The sequence below is a fragment of the Zea mays genome, chromosome 7 (genome assembly GCF_902167145.1).
Source record: "Zea mays cultivar B73 chromosome 7, Zm-B73-REFERENCE-NAM-5.0, whole genome shotgun sequence".
Taxonomy (NCBI): Eukaryota; Viridiplantae; Streptophyta; class Magnoliopsida; order Poales; family Poaceae; genus Zea; species Zea mays.
The window spans coordinates 149,659,695-149,679,469 of NC_050102.1; the positions used below are offsets into that span (position 1 = coordinate 149,659,695).

General features: G+C 47.4%; 2 protein-coding genes and 1 pseudogene across 3 annotated transcripts; 1 reads left to right on the forward strand and 2 right to left on the reverse strand.

The window, feature by feature from the left end:
* Positions 1-2,314: 2,314 nt before the first annotated feature.
* Positions 2,315-8,482, forward strand: LOC100193219 (uncharacterized). 2 transcript variants are annotated; one of them, XR_002748788.2, is made up of 8 exons: positions 2,315-2,956; positions 3,652-3,676; positions 6,936-7,065; positions 7,159-7,289; positions 7,386-7,474; positions 7,902-7,978; positions 8,053-8,249; positions 8,336-8,482. XR_002748788.2 is itself a non-coding variant. In NM_001349830.1 (7 exons), exons 1-7 carry the CDS (start codon positions 2,604-2,606, stop codon positions 8,184-8,186), a joined length of 939 nt encoding a protein of 312 aa, NP_001336759.1. In that variant the 5' UTR covers positions 2,484-2,603; the 3' UTR covers positions 8,187-8,448. The 2 variants fall into 2 exon arrangements, 1 of the variants encoding a protein (NP_001336759.1); NM_001349830.1 differs by having other exon boundaries at positions 2,484-2,956; positions 8,053-8,448.
* A 3,049-nt stretch (positions 8,483-11,531) lies between these two features.
* On the reverse strand, positions 11,532-15,352 carry LOC100191222 (Triosephosphate isomerase). Its single transcript, NM_001136656.2, has 9 exons — positions 15,104-15,352; positions 14,989-15,015; positions 14,089-14,158; positions 13,316-13,439; positions 13,026-13,110; positions 12,806-12,938; positions 12,521-12,694; positions 12,247-12,329; positions 11,532-11,911 (listed from the first exon to the last, which is right to left on the reverse strand). The coding sequence occupies exons 1-9, from the start codon at positions 15,263-15,265 to the stop codon at positions 11,855-11,857; spliced, it is 915 nt and encodes a 304-aa protein (NP_001130128.2). The 5' UTR covers positions 15,266-15,352; the 3' UTR covers positions 11,532-11,854.
* Positions 15,353-16,503: 1,151 nt separating this feature from the next.
* On the reverse strand, positions 16,504-18,021 carry LOC103634270 (1-aminocyclopropane-1-carboxylate synthase 1-like; annotated as a pseudogene).
* Between the last annotated feature and the right edge of the window lie 1,754 nt (positions 18,022-19,775).

Consider the following 19,775-nt stretch of genomic DNA (forward strand, 5'->3'; position numbering starts at 1 on the left):
GTATTAGCCCAAAGCAAAAGGATCGCACCACCACCTAATTTTTAATTATGTTTTGAAAATTTTTATTGGTATTAGTATCTTTCAAATTGGTATTCCCCTAATGAGAGTATCTCAATTAATATATCCCAAAACCCTCTTGAAAGCTAAGAGGAGAATTTTATTTAGGGGGAGTTTTGTCTAAGTCAAAGGAAAAGCATTTGAAACAGGGGGAGAAAATCTCAAATCTTGAAAATGCTTCTTTAAATCTTATTGATATACCTTTGGCTATTTGCAAAAGGATTTTGAAAAGAATTTTCCAAAGAATTTGCAAAAACAAACTAGTGGTGCAAGTGTGGTCCAAAATGTTAAATAAGAAGAAAGAAATCCATGCATATCTAGTAGAAATAATATATTGGTTCAATTTCAAGCAATCTATGCACTTATATTATGCAAACTAGTTCAATTTTGCACTTATATATTTGCTTTGGTTTGTGTTGGCATCAATCACCAAAAAGGGGGAGATTGAAAGGGAAATAGGGTCAAACCTTTTTCTAAATGATTTTGGTGGTTGAATTGCCCAACACAAATAATTGGACTAACTAGTTTGCTCTAGATTATATGCTCTACAGGTGTCATAGGTTCAACACAAACCAATAAAAAGAACAAGTTAGGGTTCAAAAAGAAAGAAGCAAAAGAAACCGAAGACTGCCCTGGTCTGGCGCACCAGACTGTCTGGTGTGCCACCGAACAGTGTCCGATGTGCCAGGGAGATCCACTCTAAACTCCTCAGCTTCGGGTTTCTAGAAATGCCACTCCGCTATAATTCACCGGACTATCCGGTGTGTCATGCGGAGCAATGGCTACTGCGCCAACGGTCGTCTGCAAAAGCAACAGTGAACAGTGAACAGTGAACAGTGCGCGGACTACGCACACAGAGTCAGAGCAGCACCAGAAGGTGCACTGGACAGTGAACAGTACCTGTCCGGTGCTGCACCGGACTGTCCAGTGCCCCATGAAGTCAGAGCTCCAACGATCGAAACCATCAGAACCCTAACGGTTGGGTGACGTGGCCGGCGCACTGGACAGTGTCCGGTGCGCCCTTCGACAGCAGACTTACCCAACTGCTGTTTTGGTGGTTGGGGCTATAAATACCCTCCAACCACCACACTTCAATGCATCCAAGTTTTTTAGACATCTCACTCAATACAAGAGCTAGTGCATTCAATACAAGACACAATTAGATTGAATCAAAGCCTCTCTAAGTCCTAATTCCACTCAAAGCAATTAGTGACTAGAAGACAGAGTTTTGCTCGTGTTCTTTGAGCTCTTGCGCTTGGATCGCTTTTCTTCTTCCTCTTTCTTGTTCTCAAGACATTTGTAATCAAAGCAAGAGACACCAAGTTGTGGTGGTCCTTGTAGGGGTCTAAGTGACCCGTTTGATTAAGGAGAAAAGCTCACTCGGTCTAGGTGACCGTTTGAGAGAGGGAAAGGGTTGAAAGAGACCCGGTCTTTGTGACCACCTCAACGGGGAGTAGGTTTGCAAGAACCGAACCTCGGTAAAACAAATCACCGTGTCATCCGCTTCATTTGCTTGTGATTTGTTTTCACCCTCTCTTTCGGACTCGATTTTAATTCTAACGCTAACCCGGCTTGTAGTGTGTGCTTAAGTTTATAATTTTTCAGATTCCGCCTATTCACCCCTCTCTAGGCGACTTTCACTCCTCCACAACGACCGGATGAAGATCATCGTCCATGCCGTAGACGGTTGGCTCCTCGTCGGTGACTAAGGTCCCTTATGGCTACGCGGCACCGGCACAAACGATACCTACGAGACCCATCACATCCATGGATTAAAATCAAGAATCAAGATATAAGACAAAAGAAGGTGATGGGGATTAGGGTTCAGGGTCTCACCTGCGTAGCCGGAGCACCTGAGTCGCTTGAGAGCACCATCGCGAGGAGGAACACCAAGAGGATGTTAGGATGGGTATTAGCCGATTAGGGTTCGGGATGCGAGGAAGGGAAGAGGATGAGCGAAGAGATGATGAGAAGGAGAAGATAATCGAGAGTATAGATGTCCAAATAAGCTGTCGCCGGTAGCCGTCGACAGGAGGCGGCTGAGGAGAGATTTCGCAGGTCGCCGGGAGCTGGAGCCAGGAGAGGATAAGGTTTAGGGTTTCAAGCAGTGAGAAATGAGCGAGCGCGGGGATGGGTAGAGCTCGGGGAGGTGCGATATTGTTATGCAGCAAGGAATCAGACCGGTGTCGTGCCTCCCTAATTTCTATGGTGGACCAGGCCAAGCATGGTGTGCCGTCCTCCGAACCTAAGCATGGCACGACCACTGTGTCAGGCCGGTCCGAGCACGATGCACAACGGGCTGTGCCAGACGGAGACTAGTATCAGGCTACAACAGTGGTAGGCTTCACGCTAACAGAGCATCCCAGGCTCCCAGCCATATAGACATCTATACCCCCACCCACCCAACCTTCGGCAGTCCCCATCCTCTCCTGTGGGCGCTCCCTCTCCCCGGCCCCCAAATCACCGCGCCTCCCTCGCCACGCCTCACAGGGCCGGTTGCGTAGGAGAAAGGAGAAAGGAAGGAGGGGAGGCGGTCGTCGGGCGAGATGAGCGACTCCTTCTGCCCCGACTGCAAGAAGCATACGGAGGTGGCGTTCGACCACTCGGCGGGGGACATGGTGTGCACCGAGTGCGGCCTCGTCCTCGAGGCGCACTCCGTCGACGAGACCTCCGAGTGGCGCACCTTCGCGAACGAGTCCAACGACAACGACCCCGTCCGTGTCGGTGGCCCCACCAACCCGCTCCTCACCGATGGCGGCCTCTCCACCGTCATCGCCAAGCCCAACGGTGCGCAGGGCGACTTCCTATCCTCCTCCCTCGGCAGGTGGCAGAACCGCGGCTCCAACCCCGACCGATCCCTCATCCTCGCCTTCCGCACCATCGCCAACATGGCTGACCGGTCCGCCTCCCCCCTTCTCCGCTGCTCCCTTTTCTCACGCTATAGGTCCGATCCGATTCGATCAAATTATGTGGCTTGCTAGTAGTTTGCGCTGATTTGTAGGATATGGCGTGTGCTTGTTACGTTCATGCGTGCGGCGCGCTGCCTGATTTTACGCCTGGGGCTATGGAATGTGACCAGGGTTGGTTATGACTGCGGGTCTAGATTTGGAACATCTGATTGATATATTGCGTCTAGTATTTTTGCATGTTCTTGCAGGGTTTGGTGCTGGATGATTTGTCCCTTGGATCTACTGAAATCCCGTTCTTTATAATATGGGAACCCATCTAATATCCTTAATTTCTTCGGGAACTGTCAAAGGTTAGGTTTTTATTTGGGCACACAATAGGTTTGGCTAGAGTAGTTGTGCTGCTTGCACCTATGCATCATTATTCACTATGTTATGCAAAATTAGCATTGGGGATGTTAATCGTGATGTCGTGTATTACCTATACCTTAGGCACATGATTTGTTAGTGAAGGATCATTCTAGATTGCGGCATATATTATAGATACAGTAAAAATATATCGCCGCATATTTCTGATTTGGGCGAATAGATGCACAGTACTCAAGTTGATAACTAATTTTATTTTAGCTGTGTCGACTTTAATTTCATAACATCTGTCGTGTGCTGATACAAACTATGGCTTCTGCAGGCTAGGTCTTGTGGCTACTATTAAGGTAACGAATCTGATGGTTACTGTCCATTATTTATAGCTGACTGTCAACATTTTTTTATATAGTTGCTTTTTTGAGTGTTAGCTGTGAGCCTGTGATCTACCATTTTAGTCGCTGATAGGTTTTGTCTACTGTCCTAATAATTGGTCAATTGTAAAATACTGAAACCTATTTTGATCTCTTTTTTGTATGCTCCCTTGATAGGAATATCTGTAGTTCATCAGATATTCAGATTACATGTTTCTTTCTCGAACATGCAAGAGTTGCATATCATTATATTAAGAAGAAAAAAAGGGGAAGAACCCTTACAACACACACCCGAGCACACTTGGTTGATTACATGTTATTTTTTAAAACTTAAGTGAGTGTATATGCTAAGGCTCTGTTCGGATTGGAGGAATTCCAAAGGGAAATTGTATGGATCACAAAACGGAGGAAAGGAAATCAGGGTGCACGTTTGGAATACTGGAAGAGACAATTCCTTTCTCTTGGAATCCTGTGGGTAGATGTTCGTTCCACAGCGCTGTTCGCCTAAATGGCAGTCAGCCTGTTTATACTGTTTGAAAGCTACCCAGTACACATGGGTTTATTTTTTCATTTAATTGATCGTTTACCCGTTTAGGTGGCCGTTTGGCCCAAATAATGGCTAAACAGCAAGTGACCGACTGTTTATCGTTTAGGATAACCAAGGTTATTAAGGCGTTAAGGCGAGACATGGTGACCGACCCCCTTCCAAACGCCTAGGCGAGTTAGGCGTGCGGCGAGGCGACGCCATATGAGCATCACCTAGGCGAGGATATGCAAAAAAAATCCTAACAATCTAACACTTGCAATAGCAAAATTGGTAAGGTTAGAGAATACAATACAAGCCTTTGATTGATGAGGGTGCTGTTGCAGTGTTGCTGGCTTGCTATATACAAAATAGGAGATGAGGGAGAGCAGGCGAGCAGCAGCAGAGGAACTGATGAAGAGGAAGAGCAGAGGAAACCACCGTGCATCGGATGGAGCAGACAGCAGAGGAAAGCACCGGCCACTGGATGGAGCAGCTTGCCGCCGCGCGCCGGATGGAGGAGGTCGGCCGCCGGATGGAGGAGGCTAGGGCTGGAAACGAGCCGAGCCAGGCTCGGCTCGGCTCGGTGCAGCTCGGAGGTGGAAAGGCTCGAGCCTGGCTCGGCTCGCTGGTACAACGAGCTGCCAAAATAGGCTCGACTCGGCTCGGGTACGGCTCGCGAGCCTGTGAGCCTATTCGTATTGGGCTTTAGGCGGTTGCTTTGCTTGTGGGCCTATTCGTATTGGGCTGCTCCGCTGATGCCTGCTGGTGCGCGCCGTGGGCTTGGCTCGCGAGCCGGCTCGCGACCTTGCGCGAGCTGGCTTGGCTCGGCTCGGGATTTTTTCGAGCTTGCGAAACCGCCTCGGCTCGCCGGTAGCTCGCGAGCCGGCTCGAGCCTGCACGAGCCGCAACGAGCTCGAGCCGGCTCACCGAGCCCGAGCTTTTTTTCCAGCCCTAGAGGAGGCGGCGGCGCGGCGCACCGGATGGAGGAGAGGCGGCACGCCGGATGGAGGAGAGGCGGCGCGCAGGATGGAGGCAACGAGCCAACGGCGCACTGCAGGAAAGGCCCCACCCTCTCTTCCTTCTCTTTCCCTCCCACTCTCTCGGTTTGGCGCGCTGCAAACCCTAAACCCTAGCATGTACGCACGCAAAGCCGCGAACCCTAAAAACCTCCCGCGTAAGCACCTTTGTGTGGCGTCTGTGGCGAAATTGGACGCCATGGCGACGCCTAGGCACGCCAGGCAACGCCATACGCATCCAAGGCGCGGCGGGATCGACGCCTAGAACCTAGGCTCGCCTGGACGCCTAGGCGACGCCATAATAACCTTGAGGATAACACTACTTCAAAGGAAACCAAACATCAACTCCTATCTCTGGTCTTCTTTTCCTTTGGGGATGTCTGAGACAGTGCGTACGAAGAAGGGAGGCGAGAACAAGGAAGCACCGAATCACACCTCAAGAAGTTGTCTGCCCCATCCTGATCTTGTCTCTTCCACTGCTGACGCTGATCTAGGAACCACCGGAAGTAGGTAAATGGGGAGTCAGAACGAAGAGTTGAAAGCCAAGGCCGAGATTAGATTGGGGACAATGTTTTCAAGTCAGACGACTTGCTGATCGTTCTGGCTGATCGACTAGGGCGATTAATTGTGATTGGTCCAAACCGACTTGGACGATTAATGGGACAACTTGAAAACATTGATTGGGGAAAGTGCATAATATGCCTTTTTTACTATGTAGTGAATAGATAAGGAGCATTGGAAGAAAATATTTAATGAAATGAGTAAAGATGTTGCCTTTTATGTTGGTTTCTCATGTTATTTAGACTGATTTAATAATATATAAATTTCAATCAAACAATAAGTCAATAATACTCCACTTTGTGTATTATGATACCTGTGTTCCAAACACCTGCTTCTTCAGCTTTCCTGTCTTTTTCTATTCCTCTATTTTGCACGCTCATTCCTTTCCTATTCGTACATTTTCTACAGTTCTGCGTTCCACATTCCTAGGTTCCAAACATACCCTAATGGTGTGTTTGGTTTGTGGAGTCACCATATGCTTCATGAGGTGATGCATCATAAGTTCTTCCCATAAATTTTGGTGGACTCAATCCACTCATCATGTATATACTAATTATTAGCTTATGAGGAATAAGATGATGATGGATCAACTCATTCTATTCCATAAACCAAATAAAAAAGTGAGGAGTGAGAAGAAGATGAACCACTTCATTCTTCAAACCAAACACACCCTAAGTGATTCATGTTATGTATATGTATGGTAGCCTTTTTTCTCTTTTTGAAGATAGATGACATGTTTAACACTTCCCTAAATACTCATTGAGTCATTGAACATATTGTTGCTTCCTGTGTTCGATAGAACAATAACTTATAGCTTAATTCAGCTAAATTACTGATATGTAGTACTCCCTCCATTAAAAAATGGTAATCATATTAGACCAGAGAAAAAGTCATTCAAAATAGATTTTGACCATCAATTTCTCTTGTAATGTAAAGTCGACGGTCTAAAAATAAATACCATCTTATAGGCACTTTTAACACAAATCTATTGATGCAGATTATATGCTCTAAACTTTAATGGAATTTGATTAGTTGGTCAAAATTTATGAAGTTTGACTTTTTCTCTGGCCAAATATGATTACCACTTCTGAACGGAGGGAGTAATTATTTGTTTTTGTCTTTACTCTTCAAGGACCGAGCAAATGAAATCTACAAGAAAGTTGAAGATCTCAAATCTATCAGGGGAAGAAATCAAGATGCCATATTAGCTGCATGCCTATATATTGCTTGTAGACAAGAAGATCGGCCTAGAACTGTGAAAGGTACATATTCTTAGAAATTCTTGGCTTCCTAGACACTAGAATTCATAACCATGCAACACTCAGTTCGTTTTTTTTTGTGTTCGATTGTTGCAGAAATATGTTCAGTTGCTAATGGGGCCACAAAGAAAGAAATTGGCAGAGCAAAAGAATTTATAGTGAAACAACTGGAAGTTGAGATGGGGCAATCTATGGAGATGGGAACCATTCACGCTGGAAATTTTCTGGTATGTTTGTCCAAATTTGTAGCGTCATTTTGTTTTTGGAGTTGGTAATTTCCTTAATTCTTAAGTTGGTAGCTTATAAGCTGATAAAAATTGCAGAGACGTTTCTGCTCAACTCTTGGGATGAACAATCAAGCTGTTAGGGCAGCCCAGGATGCAGTTAAGCACTCGGAGGAGCTTGATATAAGGTTTGGACTATGGAATTTCAAACTCTGTACACACTAGCAATTCCCCATTTCCATTTGATTGCAGTTATAGGACCTGCTGTGGCATGAAAGTTTCTGTTTAGCTTCAAGATTGTTGCTTGTTTGTTTGAATGTCTGTGGTTTTTGAATCACTGACTCTTAGATTCAAGCTTAGACCAATTTTAGGCAAATGACCTAATGGTTGTATGATCAGAGGAACTAATAATCAATTTGCAGTCATGTTTAGTTTATTTGCCAGGCCACCACCAAAAAAATTTGCAAGCCATGATTTGACTTGCTGTTTCATTTGTATCATGTAAGATGGACTTTTGACACCTAGATATGCTCAATTCTACTTGGTTGAATCTGTACTTCACATTTCTGACAGAAAAACAGATCTTTGACACTTCCTTTCCATCCTTCTGTGCAGGAGGAGCCCTATCTCAATTGCAGCCGCTGTCATTTATATGATAACCCAACTCTCAGAGGACAAGAAGCCACTTAAAGGTTGGATGGCTGCCCCCATTGTGTTTTCCCCTGTGACTGATGTACAGGTATTGATTCTGGAGAATCTGTTGCAGATATATCCTTGGCTACTGGTGTAGCAGAAGGCACCATCAGAAATTCGTACAAGGATCTGTATCCTTATGCCTCAAGGCTCATCCCGAATACCTACGCCAAGGAAGAAGACCTGAAGAATCTCTGCACACCTTAGGAGGCTTACTTTTTTCCCCCTTTCTGTTACTACATAATTCGGAATTAGATTTGTCAAAGAGGAGTGAGTGAAGTTGTTCCTCGTTGTGACTGTACCGGGCAAGGTGTCGTCCCCGCCGTGCTTAACTTTATGATGGAATTTCTTTTCAGAGCACCTACCACCTGAAGATTTGTGGGATACGTATACTCACTTCGGAAAGAATGTAGATAGCAAGCAGTTGGACAAGCACAAGATTTTAATTTAAAACATGATTTTGTTCTCCATCTTCTGAAGAAACCATCACTTGTCCATCTTTATTCTAAGTGCCCTTGGATTCCAAGAGAATTGTTAGTTGGCTAAAAATTGGGTAAAATTATGATATGTTTGGACTGGCAGCCCCAATCTAGTCCTATTAACTCCTATGTTGAATTACTAACTAGTTTTAGTTTGCTCGTTTTGGATCTTTAGGTCTTAGTCTTAGCTCGTCCAAACATGGGGCAAGCTTCAACTTTACTGAAGTTTTTAACTCGTTAGCTAACCATCCTATCAATCCTGAGGCTCACTCCAACAGACCAGCTATCCGGACAGATAAAGCTAAAATAGCTGTCCTCCACTGTAGCAATGCAATTTTTCTTCCAATGAAGCAGCTAAACAAGCCAGATAAAATGGAAGACAGGAGAGAGAAAAGCCATATTACCTGGTACTGTGATCGGCAGCTAAATTCTTCGTTCTTGACTGACCACTGGATCCTAGCGTCTACTTCATTCCAACTAAACGTATGGATGGTTGTGCTGTTGGAAAGATCTAGAGTATGACTGGACAGGTAAACTACAGACACCAGCTAAAAATACATATAGTTGCCTGATTTGCATGCCTCCCGTTGGAGTGGGCCTAACTGACTGATCAGTCCAGCTAATCCAATCCTCAACTTTGCAGCTCTGACATCGTTTCCCTTAACTTCGCAAGGTGAACTTTTCGAAGAAAAGTCTGCTCACGTAGCGTTTGTCAGCCGTGGGCACTGGGCGGTGGGAATTTTCAGCTGCCTGTCATGGGCGGCGTGTGTCATTTATGTTGTACGGTCACCGGATCCGGTGAAAAGGTTGTGGTCCATCCATCCCGTGGATGCGGCACAACGGAAGCGGCAGCGCGAGCTGATGACGTGCGTCTGCCATTCACGGCGGGTTGGGGGCGCAGGTGGGTGCCGCTGCCCGGTGGTCTACTCTGGCGGTCTTTAATATTTCTCTAAATATTTGTCTAAATCTTAAATTTAAAAATAATAAATCTTAAATTTTAAAAATAAACAGAAAAAATATTTCTTCATTAGTTCTCAATAGATTTGCTATCTAATCTCATTTACAGTTTACATTTACTAAATTCATAGAAACTCTCTAGACAAATGTGGCATCACTTTTTTCACGCGTGCTCATTTTTTCTCTTTCCACACAGCGAAGTAGCCAAGTACGACATGTTCTTTTTTTCACTTTCTCGTAACGAGGGAACTAGGTCCGACACGTGTAACACAAACTTCTCCTCTATCATCGGACCACTGTTACTCTATAGGTTGCGTCATCGAACCACCGCCCCCACATGTCATGTCGATCGATCTTTTCTCCTACGCCCTCGACGTCCTCCGCTCTTGACCCTGCCGCCAGACAGGTCCGATGAGGATAGACCTGTCAAAATTAGATTTAAAATCGAACTACTCTCTAAACATGAGGAATCATTAAAGACCAAACTATTTTTCTTCTAATAGCGCTATTTAGCAACTTGCTAGCTCTCACATGTAGCGCGCTTCTGGTGGTGGGGGCGGTGTAACCAGTGGATTGCTTTCTTGCCGAAGCCGTCCTAGGAGTTGGTGATTAAAATTTTGAGCATATTTTGACACCTGTAAGTTTCGGATTTTTGAATCCCTCCTGATAGTAAGACATTCTATACTAAAGAGAAGATTAAATAAAAATAAATTAGAATTAAACTCTGCCAAGTTAGAATTACGAGGGTCTTAAAATTTTATTTGCATTTTTCACAATCGTAAGTAACTATAAATCTCATAAAATATTGTTAGCTTTTTATATCTATTCAGCAAAACCCACAAATAAGGTTGATGCAGTAAAAAATACTAGAAAAATAAACTAAGACATATTTATTTAGTATTCACGTTAGAAACGGATATGAATACATGTATCTGTATTATTTAAATGGATATAGACCCGGAGCACCCCTAGTACTAGCAGAGCCGCGCACATTTCTCAATCTCTGTTGTCAAGCCTCAAGCGTTCCTTCTAAAAAATCCCATATTCCGGGCCGCTCATCCATGCAAATTGCTAGTATTCGGTTACAAACAGAGAACACTGTCCGTCACTCGTTGCGTCATTTGTGGATTGGACGACTGGTCAGCTCTTCTCGCACCAAGTTGCGATCCTGCACGATCACTACAACATGTATTTCAAAGTACTGACTACTGAGACGTAACAAAGAATTTGTCTAACTCCCACTCGATTATTACGGTTTTGTTTTTACATACTAGATTTATTTTCTTCACAGCTTTCTAAAGAGAGATCATATCCTGTAGACAAAAGACGCCTGTGCTTCCATGCGTAAAATACATCTAACTCATCCGTTCTGTATCCAACAATGTTAATGTGTTATAACATTTTTGCAAATAAGTCCTCCCGTACTCCCCATGTTAGTGCTGTTTATTAAAAAAAAACTGGTACACCGTTAGATACTGAACGGATGAGTTGGATGTATTTTGTGTATGGGAGCACCGGCGTTCTTTGCCTATCCTCTCCTCCCTTTATGACACGCCACCACCGCCCTGCCTGCCGCCGTGGGGTCTCGTCGAGGCTCCGCATTAGGCTATCCGCACTCATACTACTCTAAATTTCTACTCTAAAAGGAATATTCTATCCTCGTCAGCAGTCATGTTTACTCTATACCACAATCCTCTGCAGTCATATTTACTCTATATCTCAACTCTATACCAACTATCACATATTATATTATTTTTTTTATTTCTCTTTCATTCCACCCAACTACCCAAGCAGTGCATAGGGTTTATGCCGTACTACTCTACATATGCCGTTCCAGCACTACTACTGGGAAATAGCGTAGCTCAAAAGGTAGACCACTGCAGCAGGTAAACCCTATCTCTGTAGCGTAGCGTGCCGAGTCCTTCAGTGCGGACAGCCTTAGTGGCTGTAGAATTCCTACTGCGCGAACGGCAACCTCCTTCCACGTCCTCTCCCATCCGCTAGACCGCTAGCCCGCCCCGGCCCGGCCACCTCCTCTCTCCCGTCCACTCGCCTCATCTAGACTAGACTACTTGCCTCCCTTAATTTTGTTCTAACCCGGACCGACATGTAGAAGAAAAGGAAAGAATCGAGTGATGGAACACTCACAGTCACAGTAAGATGTAGCTTCTCTGTTAAAAAAAAACACGCTTACATTTCTCCTTGACTGTCAACATTTTTTTTTCTTTAGAAAAGGACCACATAACAATATTCCCAACGTACATCGCTCACGACAACTGAACTCTCCTCGTCACGTGCAGATCCACGAGAGCAAAACATTATTTTCTGTCCCCGTGCTGCAAATCAGCAAAAACAGGAGGTGACGCCTCCTACAGGCTTTAAGGCGTGGCAGATGAGGCGACACGGTGATGGCCTCTTATTTCTTCACAGGGTGGTCCATCAGGCTGCAACTTTCTTGGCGGTCACTGAGTTGATAATGGTGGCGAAGTCCGGGGCCTGCCAAAACCAAGGGATGTATCAAAACTTCGACAGCTTCTTGAAGGTTTTATAACCTATATATGCTGCGTACGGAGTGGAGAGATCAAATAACATAGCCCTATTTAACAACACTGAGAACAGAGGCAGAAAGACATCGCAGGTGGATGGATGGTTTTAAAAGCCACTGCTGATCAGAGATCAGTATACATAGTCATGTTAAACACCATGAGATTTGGAAATGCATAATGGAAGTTGCAAGATGAGCTTTAAGAGCTACAGGCAGCAGCTACTGACAATAGAAGGTACAGGACAAAGGAGATTATGTACAAAGATTTGAGGTTAATTTGCCATACCTTCAAGGAGGCACCACCAACAAGAAAACCATCGATATCCTCTTTCTTTGCTAGCTCTGCACAGTTGGCTGCATTCACAGAACCTGCAACACAGAGCAAATGAAGATGGTCACATCACAGGGCCATCAAGCCATGTTAAACACGTTATCCTCATAGTAATTTAGCAAACTGCAAACCACGGTTCCAAGTTCAATCTTTCCATTTTCAAATTTAATGGAAAAAGAAACACGCGAAACACGTTATCCTGACAGCTTATGTGAAACGAGAAACCAACCTCCATAGATTATTCGGGTGCTAGAGGCAACATCAGGTGATATGTTGGTCGTCAACCAATCGCGTACAGCAGCATGAACTTCCTGGGCTTGCTCAGGAGTAGCAACTTTTCCGGTTCCAATAGCCCAAACAGGCTCATATGCAATCACAACATCGGCCCAGTTTGAAATACTATCTGCAAGCAGATACATGTTGCGCATGCATCAACACCTCAAGCTAAATCAATGCCTCCCAACTTCTTCTCTAGAACGCCCATAAAAAAAATCCTAAGATGAAGAAATTTCACCTGCAAAAGCCTTCATCTGCTCAAAACATACTTCAAAAGTTTTCCCTGCTTCCCTCTCTTCCAGAAGCTCTCCTATGCAGGCAATAACCTTAACATTTTGGCTCAATGCATATGCAGCCTTCTTCCCAATAAACTGCATTTGAGCAACTTGTTATATTGCAATCACAAACTATGTTTCTGCAAGCATCAAACCAGTAGCATATGCACATAAAATAATCACCTCGTCATTTTCACCAATAATATGTCTACGCTCTGAGTGTCCAAGAATAACCCATTGACAACCGATGTCCACCAGTTGTTCTGCACTGTAATATTTTAAGGGAAAGGTAAAACTGCCATTAGCAAAGCTAGAAGTGAAATAATAAGCTCCTAATCCGCTGTTACATATTATACAAAGTCCATCCCGTAAAACCAACAGACTGATGGTTTTATAACCGCTTTACAGCTAGTTGCAATCTCCATGAATATACTTAGCAAAGAAAAGGATAACCAGTGTCCAGTGTACCCAACCTGATCTCTCCGGTGTAGGCTCCTCCTTTTCCAATCCACACATTCTGAGCAGAAACCTCAATGCGACCCGTTAGTGAATTCTTGACCTGATCGATATAGATGAATGGAGGAGCCACCACAACATCTGCAGAATTGCATAACGCCACACATTAGTTTGACTGCTTTATTGCGCAAGAAACAAGCAGTAAAATGGAATAGAAGTTCTTAGATAATTCTCTCTACTATACATGTTTCCAACCCAAGATATTACGTGGTGGTTATAATTTGGAGCCCATGAACGGAACCCCGTCTAAATTGCCAATAGATTACTCCTATAGCTGCACTTGCAGAACCTGAGATACAAATTTTGTATTCAACAGAAAAGCCTGCTACAAACATGGAAAAAGTGTCTCCATGCCACATGGTACAGATACATGATGCAGGTAGCTCAGATGCTTGAGTTTCTTACAGTTACATAAAAGGGGTGCAGGAAAGTGACTAACAAATCTCATTGGGAGCATTAAGCAAACATTTTGCCAGCAGTTTTTTCTTCTTCTGTGAGGCAACTATCCAAACATTGAATTAGCAACGGATTTACGTTTTAGTAGATAGCCTTGAGTACCACACAAAGAAAACAAGTGATATACAAGTAAATGCAAATATTCAATATGGTATCCCTATTAACCTATGTGCAACAGGAAAGCATACGAACACCAACCAGATGCATGCACCAAACGTGAATATCATAGAAAGAGAAAGATTAGGATATGTAGAGATGGAACAAATGGGCTTACCTACATCAGTTTCGAGGGTAGCAGCATTCAGTTCAGAGACAAGCTTGCTAACGGAGTCCTTTGTTCCGTTCTGAATAAGAGGGTAAAGAAACTGACATCAAGACCACAAATTCTAAGACGAGTAACTAAATACCCCAAGGGATATAGCTTAATGTTGCTAGCAAGAGCTCCTGAAGTGAAGAAGCTTCGTATAAGATTTTTCTTCAAAACAAATAGGCCATGTTCGCTAATCCAAGATGGAGCCCAAAAAATGAATTTGCAAATTTAAAGCTTGATTTTGGATTGATGAAACTCGCAGACCCATTACTAATAAACAACCACAACTCAAAAGTTCACAACACGCACCACTTTACATCTTCTCTCCTCCGGCCAGGTCTCTCAAAGCTTAGCAAAGAGAGTCAAGAAAGCAACAAGGCCTCTCTATACTCAGGAGGCAGGAACTAGTGGCATTCCCTGGTTTCTCTCAGCTAAAAGGTTTCTAAAAGGCGAAAGATGCAATATCAACTTTTATACACCTGCCTTTCCAAAAAAACACACAGACACACTTTTTATATACCGAACAAAACGGCTCTGGCTGGCAGACCAAGCTGGGCTGGGCAGCAGAGAAGCGATTGTATTTCTAGAAGTGGCCATGTACGGAGTAAATCACGATATATGTATGGTGCCGGCGGCCAGCGCTGCACTACGGCAGGAACCAAGGAGGGGAGGCCGGCGCAACACTGTGGCGATGGTCGATGGAGCCGTGGTATGCATGACGACAAAAAAATCTCGTCCCTGTCCCGTTGGAATGCCCAATGCGGCAACAGCCAAAAAATGATACAGTTACACAGCATCTCCAGGATCATCGGTACACAGCATCTCCAAGCCGCGTAAAGCTGAAGAAGCAGAACATGCACTTACGCACTTCCAGTTGCCTCCGACGAAGAACTGCAAAGAAAAATGAAGCGGGAGCATGAGCGCAGACACCACATGGGCAGACGGTTAAACAGCGGCGGCGGCGGAGGCGGCGGCGCACCTTGCCGGATCCAGCCATGGCGACGACGCGCTGGGCGCGGCGGCGCGAGAAGCCGACGCGAAGCTGCTGTGGGACGGTGGGAGTGGCCGGCGCCGCCGCGCGGCGGAGGTCGGCGAGGCGGGAGAGATGGGAGGACACGAGGGACGACGGCGCCGCGGCCATTCTCAGTCTCGCTCTCGCTGCTGCGGTTGGTGGGGGAGAACTGGAGAGGAGCAGGCGGCGAGGGCGAGGCGAGGGGGTAGCAGTTCGTCCTCGTTCGCAAGGTGGGAATATGATGCGGGCAGCCGCAACCACCGGACACGGGGGGAAAGGGCTAGGGGCGGCGGGGCAGGCGAGGGACAGCGACCCGTGCGCGGGTCCGCGTCCACGGCCTTTTTGTATGGCCGACCCATCGCCCTTATCGGCCCACGGATAACGGTGCCCGTGCAGCACCACTCGTCTGCCGTTGATCCATCGTGATCCAATGTTCCCGGTTCTCTCCTGCTGGTCCTTCCTTTAAACACAGCTGATTTTCCGTACAGTCACAACTCACAACTCACAACCCAGTCACTGTAGCCGGCGCTTGTGTGCCACCTGCAACCTCTCGCATGATTCAATGACATCCTTAACTTTGTGACTTTCCAGCCCTTCCGTTGTACTTTTTATTGCCTTTTAGTAACAGTAGGGATCCTTGGTCCTTACCTCTCATGTCCACTTCAGATAAAAGAATATAAAAGAACGACCCTTTTATGACCATTGTGTACAAAACAATGTTTTATATTTATATAATATGACATTGTTTATAAGTAAACGTAAATAAGCAAGCGTCTAAATATAGCATAAAGGAGAAAGGCATTTAGACGAGGAAAAAGATAGTTATAGGGGGTTGTTTGGGTAGTGTTACTAAATTTTAGTGCGCGCCACATCAAATAGTTAGATGTCCGTTAAAAGTGTTAAAGATAGTACAATTATAGAACTAATTATACATATGAGAATTAAACGTCAAGATGGATCTATTAAAACTAATTAATCAATGATTCGCTAATATCATGATACAGTGAACATATCATAATTGTGAATTAATTAGGTTTAGTAAATTCGTCTCGACGTTTAGCTTTTATCCGTGTAATCTCTACTAACTATTAAGTCAATAGTGTAGACCATCCATGTGCCCCCGCCTCCATACTCCCGCAACCACCCCTGCGCCCGCGCATGCCGCGACCACAACGCTCGATCCCCCGCCTCCCCACGGTGAAACCGCCCCCGCGCCTGACACCGAGAAACCCGCTCGCCCCCGCTCGCGATGCCCCCACGCCCGTCGTACCCCCTGGCGGTCCCTGTTCCCGTCGTCGCCCGTGGCCCGTTCCAGCAGCCGGCATCACCCTCAGCCACGACCTCCAACCACCGGCTATCGTCCGGCCTCAGACCCCTGCAGCAGCGAGCAAGCGGCGCGCGGGGCCCCGGGTGGCCTTCGCCTCCGCGAAGTCGGCGAGGCGCTGGAGCGCAACGTCGAGCGTCTTGGCGGACACGTTGGCGAAGCAGACGCGGAACCACCCGGGCTCGCTGCAGTGGCAGGAGGAGCCCGGGGAGACGTTGAGCCCGACCTAGAACACCAGCTTCCTCCACAGCTAAATCTCGCCCTCGAACGACGCCGTGGGCCCCCGCACCAGGCGCCGCATGTCGGCCCAACAGAAGAGCCCCACGCTGCCCTCCAGGCACGCGACGTTGGCCGCCGCGAGGCCCGCCGCCAGCCGCGCGCGCCGCGCCCCGATCCGCCGCGCGTTCTCCGCTGCGTACCGCCGCATGAAGCCCCCGTCGCCCAGGAGCGACGCCAGCAGGTGCTACGTCTGCGATGACACTAGGCCGAAGCTCGACATCTTGGTGGCCGCCGACACGACGCCGACGTTGAACGAGTGGATGGCGCACACGCGGAACCCCGGCAGGCCCAGGTCCTTGGACAACCCCGTACACCACGTGCACGCGCTCCGCCAGCGACCCGGCGTTGGCGTCCTCACGCGCGGCCGCGGCCGCCACCTCTAGCACGCTCACGAAGCCCGGATCCGCCAACGCCGTGCTCGCGTACACCTCGTCGCTCACCAGGTGCATGCCCGGCCTGGCGGCCACGAAGTCGACCAGCGTATCCAGGTACATGTAGAGTGCTCAGCTTCTCAGAGAATTTTCTGAAACTACCTACTATAGACCCCTTACCTTGACCGGTGACAAGATCAGGTATGAGTGGAGTTACTGTGGAACTTATGGTAGGAAGTAAACTAACCTTGTCGGCAAGGATGTCAACCGTGCCATAGTTTGCAGTCAGATCAGCAGAAACAATAAGAGGGGGCAACTGGAACTGCCTTGTTATCGAATCAATAGGTTTCCCAGGATCATTTCGAATCCCGACCATCACACTAACATGACAGTTCCTAGAATCTGATGTTAATTGTGGTTTCACATAGATCGGTGTTTTCTTCAGTTTCTGAACCCTGCTCGTTTGATCAAACATGAGCGTGCTGAGTGTGTACAGAAGAAAAGCTAGCGCACAAATGAGTACCTGTAACTCGTGAGCTTAAACTGCCCGTTGGGAGGAACAAATGATAGGATCTGATTTGATTCCCAAGGCCTGAATCGGACACAGGGGTGGAAGGTAACATCATTGATAATTGCAGGGTTAGCAAAGGACATTGTCAGCTCTGGCACACCCGGGAGGCTGCAGTTTACTTGGACTTCACCGTATGCTTCGCATTTCACGAGAACCCCCTCTCTGTGCACCAATCAACGAACAGGATACCAAACAGCAAAGGAGCCTCAGTAACATAAGAAAAATTAAATAAAAAATAAGTAGGGTAGTTTCATGTGCTATTATGCTATACCACTACTTAATAGTATGAAACTTCGTTCTTATGATGCTATTTTTTCTATATTTTCATAGCACTTGTAAAGCGCAGAGCATTCATAAATTGAAGATATAAAAATAGATTGGAGCTCAATGTACAGAATTACTACAAAAATGTTGAACAATGAGTACCTTCCAGAAACATTTGACCAATTACTATGACTAAGGTCCTAATAGCCATATTAGTAGAATTAATGGACCTCGTTTAATGAACCATAAAAATAGATTGGAGCTCAATGTTAGCAAGGTGCTTTGCAAGCTGCGGCGCCTTGAGGTATGTTCTTGTTTTTATGGTTCATATTCATTATCTGAGGAGTGCATGAACATCCTTGTCGGGGGCCATAATTAGGGGTACCCCCAAGACTCCTAATCTCAGCTGGTAACCCCCATCAGCACAAAAGCTGCAAAGGCCTGATGGGTGCGATTAAGTCAAGGCTCGGTCCACTCAAGGACACGATCTCGCCTCACCCGAGCCCAGCCTCGGACAAGGGCAGCCGACCCCGGAGGATTCACGTCTCGCCCGAGGGCCCCCTCAAGCAACGGACACACCTTCGGCTCGCCCGAGGCCCAGTCTTCGCCAAGAAGCAACCTTGGCCAAATCGCCACAACGACCGACCATATCGCAGGAGCATTTAATGCAAAGGTGGCCTGACACCTTATCCTGACGCGCGCCTTTCAGTCGACTGAGCCGAAGTGACCGCCGTCACTTCGCCACTCCACTGACCAGCCTGACAAGAAGACAGCGCCGCCCGTGCCGCTCCGACTGCTGTGCCACTCGACAGAGTGAGGCTGACAGCAGCCAAGTCCGGTCTCAGGCGCCATAGGAAGCTCCGCCTCGCCCGACCCAGGGCTCGGACTCGGGCTCAGTCCCGGAAGACGACGAACTCCGCCTCGCCCGACCCAGGGCTCGGACTCGGGCTCAGCCTCAGAAGACGACGAACTCCGCCTCGCCCGACCCAGGGCTCGGACTCGGGCTCAGCCCCGGAAGACGGCGAACTCCGCCTCGCCCGACCCAGGGCTCGGACTCGGGCTCAGCCCCGGAAGACGACGAACTCCGCCTCGCCCGACCCAGGGCTCGGACTCGGGCTCAGCCCCGGAAGACGGTGAACTCCGCCTCGCCTGACCCAGGGCTCGGACTCGACCTCAACCTCGGAAGACAGACTCGACCTTGACCTCGGAGGAGCCTCCGCCTCGCCCTACCCAGGGCTCGGACCGACCACGTCACAGGAGGAGCCATCATTACCCTACCCCTAGCTAGCTCAGGCTACGGGGAACAAGACCGGTGTCCCATCTGGTTCGCCCCGGTAAACAAGTAATGATGGCGCCCCGCATGCTCCATGACAACGGCGGCTCTCAGCCCTCTTACGGAAGCAAGGAGACGTCAGCAAGGACTCGACAGCCCGACAGCTGTCCTTCCGCCAGCCTCCAGCGCTCCTCCGACGGCCACGACATCACACGAACAGGGTGCCAAAACCTCTCCGGCTGCCACGACGGCATGTACTTAGGGCACTAGCTCCTCTCTGCTAGATACGTTAGCACACTGCTACACCTCCCAGTTGTACACCTGGACCCCCTCCTTACGCCTATAAAAGGAAGGTCCAGGGCCCTCTTACAGAGGGTTGGCCGCGCGGGGGAAGGACGGGACGGCGCGCATAAGCCTCTCGCTCTCTCCCACGCGGACGCTTGTAACCCCCTACTGCAAGCGCACCCGACCTGGGCGCAGGACAAACACGAAGGCCGCGGGTTTCCCCTTTTACGCCTGTCTCCCTCCGGCTTCTTCCCCCCTTCACGCTCCGTCTC